Genomic DNA, 9622 nt, shown 5'->3' with positions numbered 1-9622 from the left:
CCCTCTACTTCGATTCGCCATTTAAATGATGTATCAGACAGACACCTTATCAATAGTAACAGCTCATGGTCCTCCTGGAAGCAGAAGTTTGTTTGACTCAATGGAGGAACGTAGCTGAGCTGTGTATGCAACTGGTTCACCTCTGATGCTCACTGGCAATGTGTATTGAAAGAGATTTCTGAATGTTCTTTGCCCAGCATACACCCCTCCAGCCAGACATGCTTTACTCATTTGCTGGATACAGAGTTCAACAGAGTTCAAGTGAAGGTCAAGCAAATCATAGAGAAAGCAGACTGTATTGCAATCATCTCTGATGGGTGGTTGAATGTTCGTGGGCAAGGAATAATTAATGACATAATCTCCACCTCTCAACCAGTTTTCTACAAGAACAGACACAAGGGACAACAGACATTGCAGATGAGCTGAAGGCAGTCATCAATGACCTTGGACCACAGAAGGTATTTGCACTGCTGACAGACAATGCTGCGAACATGAAGGCTGCTTGGTCTAAAATGGAGAAGTCCTACCCTCACATCACACCCATTGGCTGTGCTGCTCATGCATTGAATTTGCTCCTCAAGGACATCATGGCACTGAAAACAATGGATACACTCTACAAGAGAGCCAAGGAAATGGTTAGGTATGTGAAGGGTCATCAAGTTATAGCAGCAATCTACCTCGCCAAGCAAAGTGAGAAGAATAAGAGCACCACATTGAAGCTGCCCAGCAACACCCGTTGGGGTGGTGTTGTCATCATGTTTGCCAGTCTCCTGGAGGGGAAGGAGTCTATCCAAGAAATGGCCATATCAGTCTGCCGATATGGACAGCCCCATCAAGAGGATCCTCCTGGATGATGTATTTTGGGAGAGAGTGGTAAGCAGCCTGAAACTCCTGAAACCTATTGCAGTAGCCATTGCACGTATTGGGGGAGACAGTGCCATCCTGTCTGATGTTCAGACTCTGCTTGCAGATGTAAGATAATAAATCCATACTGCCCTGCCCACTTCACTGTTGCTCCAAGCAGAGGAAACTGCAGTTCTGAAATACATTAAAAAGCGTGAAGACTTCTGCCTGAATTCCATACATGCCGCAGTGTACTTGTTGAACCCCAAGTATGCTGGCAATAGTATCCTGTCTGGTGCAGAGATCAACAAGGCCTATGGTGTCATCACTGCCGTGTCTCGCCACCTTGGCCTGGATGAGGGCAAGGTTCTAGGCAGTCTGGCGAAGTACACTTCCAAGCAGGGGCTTTGGGATGGAGATGCAATATGGCAGTCGTGCCAACATATCTCATCAGCCACCTGGTGGAAGGGACTTTGTGGATCTGAGGTTCTTTCCCCTGTTGCCTCCATCATCCTCCAAATCCCACCAACATCAGCCACCTCAGAGCACAACTGGTCCTTGTTTGGGAACACACACACCAAAGCACGCAACAGGCTGGCCAATACAAGGGTTGAAAAATTGGTGGCCATCCGGGCAAATTTGCGGCTTTTTGAGCCTGACAACGAGCCATCCTCAACAAGGTTGGAAAGTGACAGTGAAGATGAGGCCTCAGAGTCTGATGTTCAAGAGGTGGACATTAAGGAGGTCCAGGGAGAAGACATGGACAGCTGAGAGGAAGACAATCAAAGATTTAGTTTCTAGACTATCCTTTTACGTATGTTGAAAACGTTTTTGGGAGATGCGATGGATCATTGGGATTATTCAATATTCCCTTTATTTTGTTGTTCAGTGAAATCATCCCATGCGAAGAGTCAACTCATTTAATTAAAGTTCAACTAACTATTGATTTAATAATTTGCAATTATGTCTACTTATGATAAGGTAAAAGATTAATGTTTGTCTTCATATGATTTGGTAAATATATCCAATGCAAAAAACATTAAATAGTAGTAATATTAATTTGCATATATTTGCATTAATTCCCATATATTCCCACAGAAAGTTTTCACCTCTGAATATTCCCCAAAATGTGAAACCCTAATCCCCATAGCAGGATGATGCCACCACTATGCTTCACGGTAGGGATGATGTTAGACAGGTGATGAGCTGTGTCTCGTTTTCTCCAGACGTAGCGATTTGCATTCAAGTCAAAGAGTTCAGGAACCGGGATTCGTCAAACCAGTCAATGTTTTTCCACTCCTCAATTGTCCAGTGTTGGTGATTGTGTGCCCACTGGAGCAGCTTCTTCTGGTTTTTAGTAGATAGGAGTAGAACCCGGTGTGGTAGTCTGCTACAATACCCCATCCGTGACAAGAACAGACGAATTGTGTGTTCCGGGATGTTGTCTGCACACCACTGTTATACTTTGCCATTATTTGCCGGTTTGTGGCCCGCCTGTTAGCTTGCACGATTCTTGCCATTCTCCTTTGACCTCTTCAACGAGCTGTTTTTGCCCACAGAACGGCCCAGCTCATGGAAAATGTATGTGTTTATGCAACAAATGTTGTGCAACGTATCGCATCAATTCGTTCTCTAATCAAACCAAAGTGTTTCAAATAAACCTTTCATTGCTGTATTGTATCGGAGCACATCCCTAGGGGACCAAATACATAAAGTGCTTTCATTTCTAAAGGGTAAACATATGTATGACATTTTTTTTTTTTTTTTTAAAGGTGACATTATTTACTGTCTCTTCATATGATCCCGAATCCAAAATGCCGGAGTATACTATAGAGCAAAATTAAACATTTTGGCCTCACTGTCCAAATAAATACTAAGCACACACCATGCCTGGTAAAACATGGACTTATCCCCTCCCCTTATTTTGAGGGCTGAGGACATCTGACAAACTTTTATTTTGGAGTGTCCATTTAAAACTAGCTACTTTCTTTGACACAATTTGATCAGCTTACCTGATATGGTGGTTCCAAACTGGACCCTGACTAACAAAATGATGACAATAATCTGGGTCACCTACACAAAAGATTAGGAAATGTCATTTGTGTCATTCATTATTAGTTAGCTACAGAACTAAATGTGTTTTCACATGCCAAAATCTAGGTTTAGGACACATTGGGAGTCTGTACCTACACAGAGGGCTTCCTTTAGCCAGTAATAACAGGCGTTCGTCCGATAATTTAAAAAAAAAAAAGCCAATAAATAAAAGTGGCACCGTACAATTGTCCAGGAGAAGAAAAAATCTAATTTCTAAATTTGCCTATTAGCTTTTTAGCCGATTCATTGATGGATTCACCAGTCTACGTACATACATTTGACTGATCATGCTTAATTTGCATAATTTTGTGGAATTAAATTGGTGCATGTGTACACTATATTCCTTATGTATCTTTTTTTTATCACACACATACAGAGCCATTGAGTGGAAAATATGTCAGACTCTGCAAGAGCTACTGCTGCAGCATCTTGCTGTGCTTTCAAGACAACTGGGAACTCAGAAAAATATGAGGTCATTTCAGGTCGTAAAGTCAGTGCTCTACAGGCCCCAGTTGGATGACGTTCAAAACATTTTTTCCCAGGCAGGCTTCATCAACGCGTCAAACATCACTTTGCAACGAGCTGGAGGCTCATTTTTAAAAACATTTATTTTGAACATGTATCATGTATTTTGAAAACATACTTAACTGTTTAAAACCAGAACGTTTTAATACATTTTACGAGGCATGTTTTACCTTGCTTCAGATTAGCCTATTAGATCTCCTCTTTCTACATTTCTAACGGATATTTTCATCTGTCACATGAAACCGCTTGACTGTGCAGTGCCCTCTCGACAATGGTGTTTTCCCGCCAATTGCATTATGGAACGAACATTCCTGCGTAGCCTACTTACTGCCCTGTGTGCATTACTGCGCTTATAATCTTAAGAAATAATAGTTTATCAAAGCTAAGCTAAATGTTCTGATCTGTTGCATCAGACTCATTGCTTTTTAACGTCTTTGTTTTATGTAGCCTAGGCCTTCTGGCCTACTGGTTGAATTTGGGATCGATCTTCCCACAAATGTCCAGACTCTGGAATAGACGATCTTTCTCGACAAGCTGACCAATATAATAGGTAGCCTAAACTTTTCTACTATAGTAGATTCACATAGGATAGTGATTTTGCTGTTCATTAACTTACTCATTTTGTTGGCTGAGGAAAAGTAAATGTCGACAGTTATTCTAACATGTTCAAAGTGCACATCAGAATTTGGTAAGATTTGGCCGCATTTTCCTAACATAAACCCTGCTACACAGACTCGCGATGTTGTGTCCCAAACTAACGTTAAGCAAGCAAAAATCAAACCGCTATGCAAGCTAACTACGTAGCTAGCACGATATTTACCTTGATTGAAGGTCGATTCATCTTCATAGTGTAGTATACTATGCTGTTACTAAGCAGTGATGTAGTACGACAGTGTTACGTTACTACACCTAATAGGAAATGCACATGCGCACTAGTGTGCCCGGGAACCATAGAGCACGAGAGGTTTTGACTAAACGAAAACTAACTGTACTCCCGTCTCCTGCCTGGTCATTTCTCCACAACACAAATATTACACATAGTTTGTCGCCCTACAGAGCTAGCAATTTTGCAGAGTCGTATATATATTTTGCGACACTAGATGATTGACTAGTAAGCCTTCAGGGTTGTTACTAGCTACCGACTGCTAACACGGAATTCTGGGATTTGTAGTGCAGACAAACTACAACCAGAGATAATAGCAAAAATAGAATAATGAGCCAGATTCAGTTTCTACAGGAAGCTCAGGGACCGGCAGTGGTAATTTACTCATCGATTAAAAATGTAATCTCAATACAGTTTTCTGCTCCCAAAAATAGAATATGTTACGAACAGAGTAGATTAAGTTATGTAGACTTTACCTTTTTAGAAACGTTGGTAAAAGTGCGTTGTTTAGATGCGCATTTCAGAGTAAGTGTTCCATAACGGAAAAACGCAAATGTATTCAAAAACGCCCCAATAGGATCTCACTATCTCGTGCTTGTCCTGCCGAATATGGTTAATTTGCTTATTTTGTGAATGGGTGGAAGAAGGTCACCTAGCTGTTAGTGTTGGACTAGTAACCCAGCCGACAAGGTTGATTTGCCCTTGAGCAAGGCACTTAACCTTAATTTGCTCCAGGTGTGCTGTACTGCCATGGCAGACCCTATAAAGCACCACATTTCACTGTACATATCCTGTGCACGTGACAACAATTAAACATCTTATTTAAAATCTTTGATAAAGGCTAGAGTACCCACATGGACCTTTCTCCAACAGCTTCTGCTATAACTGCATCCCACATTTAATTTAAGTGCATGTTTCACTTTCAATCACTTCTAACCTGATAACACATATTTACTTTTCTATTTGTTTAATGTAATGTTAAGAATGTAGTCCTGACAAAATAGAAATATATCCAGAATGCACCCTAAGTTATAAAGATCTGTGTGAGTTGGTTAGGTGAGCATTATTCTCTTCCGCCCGACATTTCACTTGAACCATATTGAGCAGGAAAACAACAAGAACGCTATTGTCCTTTCATGGAGTTGGGGAGATAGTCAAAACCACTTTCAAAAGTACTCATTCCTAAAATATGTCCTTGCTATATATAAAACACTTGTCTTATTATATTCTCAGAATCTATCTAAACCCCTACTCACTCTAGCCTGGTCCTATACTGCATGTGTCACAAAGAGTTGGTTAAAGAACATTCAGCACGGGACCAGGCTACCACCCCACCAACCCAAGCCTTGTCCCATTTTGTATTATATGTGCTGTAGCCAACTCTTCCACACAGAGAGGAGTTGGCTACTGCACAAAAAGGCTAATCCTACCCCAACCCACCCGTTCTTATGCAATTCAAACAGCTAGGGTTCAGTGATCATATTCAGTTGTTATTGTGTCCATTTGTATAATCACAGAGGCCTTTCCCAGCCCTGTTTGGCAGTATGACAGTCAGTGCCTGTAGCCATCTCTCTATCAGTCTCCCTGAGAGGGTCCCTGCTACTGATCCAAAGGGTTCAGTTGGAGAGACGTTCTAGAATGCTTGATTTGATATGAAGTTCGTCATCTCATCAGACAAGGCCTGTATTCATGAAATATCTCAAAATAGGAGTTCTGATCTAGGATAAGTTTAGCCTTTTAGATCATTATGCATAAGATTACATATGGGGGGGTGGGCTGATCCTAGACCAGCACTCCTACTCTGAGATGCTTTATGAATACATGCTCTGGACTGCATATGTATAATTGGTCTCGTCGTCGTATCCAATCCCTCAGTTCTTCATCTAGTTTAGTCCTCTGCCTTGGCCTCCATCTCTCCATCCTCGTCATCTCCGTCCACCTCAGCGTTCTCTCTCTCCAGTTGCTCCAGCTGGCGGGCCAGCTCTGTCTCATCTATGTCGGTCACAACCTTCGCCTGGAGGGGAGGAAAACATATAAGACATTAACACATGGACATTGAAAGCGCAATGTCCTGAACATTGTTGCTGCTTTTAATACTGTTTTAATGTGAGATCTCTGGCGAGTAAGACTTCCAAAGCATGTATTACATATGGCAGGAGTTACAATTTTCTGTTTTACATGAAACTTCTACCACCCCACCTTGGACTTTCCATTGTCCCCCTCTTCCTAGTGTATTAAAATACAGCAAACATATGATTTTATGTAAATTGTGACAATAAGGTTATTGTACTGACCTCCATCTGGATGTTAAACACTCCTCGCTTCTCCTCAATCTTCTCTTTGATGGCAGCCATGGCCTGGTTGAGGACAGAGAGACCCTCTGTGCGCTCCAGTGTGGTGGTGGTCATGACGTAGCGCGGCGGCGCTATCAGATTAATCTGTCAGAGACCCAAAGAGACACAATGTTGTGATGCATATAGCCTTTTCCCTGACACAGATCTTGGACTAAAAGTCACTTTCAGTGGATGCTTTTGTCTTTTTTAATAAAAAAATGTATGTATATACAGTACAAGTCAAGAGTTTGGACACACCTACTCATTCAAGGGTTTTTCTTTATTTTTAACATTTTCTACATTGTAGAATAATAGTGAAGATATCAAAACTATGAAATAACCAATATGGAATCAGCTAACCAAAAAATATATTTTATATTTGAGACTCTTCAAAGTAGCCATCCTTTGCCTTGATGACAGCTTCGCACACCATTGGCATTCTCTCAACCAGCTTCATGAGGTTGTCACCTGGAATGCATTTCAATTAACAGGTGTGCCTTGTTAAAAGTTAATTTGTGCAATTTCTTTCCTTCTTAATGTGTTGTGACAAGGTAGGGGTGGTATACAGAAGACAGCACTATTTGGTAAAAGACCAAGTCCATATTATGGCAAGAACACCTCAAATAAGCAATGAGAAACGACAGTCCATCATTACTTTCAGACATGAAGTTCAGTCAATGCGGAAAATTTCAAGAACTTTGAAAGTTTCTTCAAGTGCAGCCGCAAAAACTATCAAGCGCTATGAAACTAGCTCTCATGAGGACCGCCACAGGAATGTCCCAGAGTTACCTCTGCTGCAGAGGATAAATTCATTAGAGTTACCAGCCTCAGAAATTCCAGCCCAAATAAATGCTTCACAGAGTTCAAGTAACAGACATCTCAACATCAACTGTTCAGAGGAGACTGTCTGAATCAGGCCTTAATGGTCGAAGTGCTGCAAAAAATCCACTACTAAAGGACATCAATAAGAAGAAGAGACTTGTTTGGGCCAAGAAACACAAGCAATGGACATTAGACCAGTGGAAATCTGTGCTTTGGTCTGATGAGTCCAAATTCGAGATTTTTGGTTCCAACCGCAGTGTCTTTGTAAGACGCAGAGTAGGTGAACGGATGATCTCCACATGTGTGGTTTCCACCGTGAAGCATGGAGGAGTACAGGGTCTGAATACTTATGTAAATGTGATATTATAGTTTTTTTTTTAAATATACATTTGCTAAAATGTCTAAAAACCTGTTTTTGCTTTTTCATTATGGGGTATTGTGTGTAAATTAGAAGCCTATCAGAAGCTTCTAAAGCCATGACATCATTTTCTGGAATTTTCCAAGCTGTTTAAAGGCACAGTCAACTTAGTGTATGTAAACTTCTGACCCACTGGAATTGTGATACAGTGAATTATAAGTGAAATAATCTGTCTGTAAACAATTGTTGAAAAATTGACTTGTGTCATGCACAAAGTAGATGTCCTAACCGACTTGCCAAAATTATAGTTTGTTAACAAGAAATTTGTGGAGTGGTTGAAAAACGAGTTTTAACGACTCCAACCTAAGTGTATGTAAACTTCCGACTTCAACTGTATACACACACACTACCGTTCAAAAGTTTGGGGTCACTTAGAAATGTCCTTGTTTTCTATGAAAACATACATGAAATTAGTTGCAAAATTAACAGGAAATATAGTCAAGATGTTGACAAGGTTATAAATAATGATTTTTAACTGAAATTATTGCTTTCGTCAAAGAATCCTCCATTTGCAGCAATTACAGCCTTGCACACCTTTGGCATTCTAGTTGAAGTCGTAATCTGAAGAGATTTCACCCCGTGCTTCCTGAAACACCTCCCACACGTTGGATTGGCTTGATGGGCCGTTCTTAGGTACCATACGGTCAAGCTGCTCCCATAGCTCAATAGGGTTGAGATCCGGTGACTGTGCTGGCCACACCATTATAGACAGAATACCAGCTGACTGCTTCTTCTCTAAATAGTTCTTGCATAGTTTGGAGCTGTGCTTTGGCTCATTGTCCTGTTGTAGGCATAGCGTTGCAAAATTGAGCGATAGCCTTCCTTCTTCAAGATCTTTTACCCTGTACAAATCTACCACTTTACCACCACCAAAGCACCCCCAGACCATCACATTGCCTCCACCATGCTTGACAGATGGCGTCAAGCACTCCTCCAGCATCTTTTCATTTTTTCTGCGTCTCACGGATGTTCTTCTTTGGGATCCGAACACCTCAAACTTAGATTAGGCTGTCCATAACACTTTTTTCCAATCTTCCCCTGTTCAGTGTCTGTCTTCTTTTGCCCATATTAATCTTTTATTTTTACTGGCCAGTCTGAGATATGGATTTTTCTTAGCAACTCTGCCTAGAAGGCCAGCATCCCGGAGTCGCCTCTTCGCTGGTAACGTTGAGACTGGTGTTTTGCGGGTACTATTTAATGAAGCTGCCAGTTGAGGATTTGTGAGGCGTCTGTTTCTCAAACTAGACACTTCAATATACTTGAGCTCTTGCTCAGTTGTGCACCGGGGCCTCCCACACTTTCTATTCTGGTTAGAGCCAGTTTGCGCTGATGGATGCTGATAATGGACCTCTGTACGCCTACGTAGATATTCCATTCCAAATCAGCCATTTCCAAATACAATAGTCATTTACAACATTAACAATGTCTACACTGTATTTCTGATCAATTTGATGTTATTTTAATGGACAAAAAAATGTGCTTTTCTTTCAAATACAAGAACATTTCTAAGTGACCCCAAACTTTTGAACGGTAGTGTGTGTGTGAACTTGTTTTCCTCCAGTGTTTGTAAACATTGTAAATGTAAACAAACACTGTATAGCCTCATAACATGGTTAAAACAATGTGTGTCCAAAAATGGATGTAGCACCTACCCCTTTTTTTTAATTTTTTATTCTATCAAATGTGTGCGAGTTTGAGCATGTG

The 9622-nt window shown here is 41.0% G+C and overlaps 1 protein-coding gene across 1 annotated transcript; it reads right to left on the bottom strand.

Annotated features, from left to right (window-relative positions):
* Nucleotides 1–5856: 5856 nt before the first annotated feature.
* Nucleotides 5857–6778, bottom strand: LOC120043481 (eukaryotic translation initiation factor 2 subunit 1-like). Its single transcript, XM_038988070.1, has 2 exons — nt 6640–6778; nt 5857–6359 (listed from the first exon to the last, which is right to left on the bottom strand). Exons 1-2 carry the CDS (start codon nt 6751–6753, stop codon nt 6234–6236), a joined length of 240 nt encoding a protein of 79 aa, XP_038843998.1. The 5' UTR covers nt 6754–6778; the 3' UTR covers nt 5857–6233.
* Nucleotides 6779–9622: the final 2844 nt, after the last annotated feature.

This window comes from Salvelinus namaycush, unplaced genomic scaffold (assembly GCF_016432855.1).
Source record: "Salvelinus namaycush isolate Seneca unplaced genomic scaffold, SaNama_1.0 Scaffold939, whole genome shotgun sequence".
NCBI lineage: Eukaryota > Metazoa > Chordata > Actinopteri > Salmoniformes > Salmonidae > Salvelinus > Salvelinus namaycush.
The sequence above is the reverse complement of the archived record's forward strand: the minus strand, read 5'-3'. Positions and strand labels throughout refer to the sequence as shown.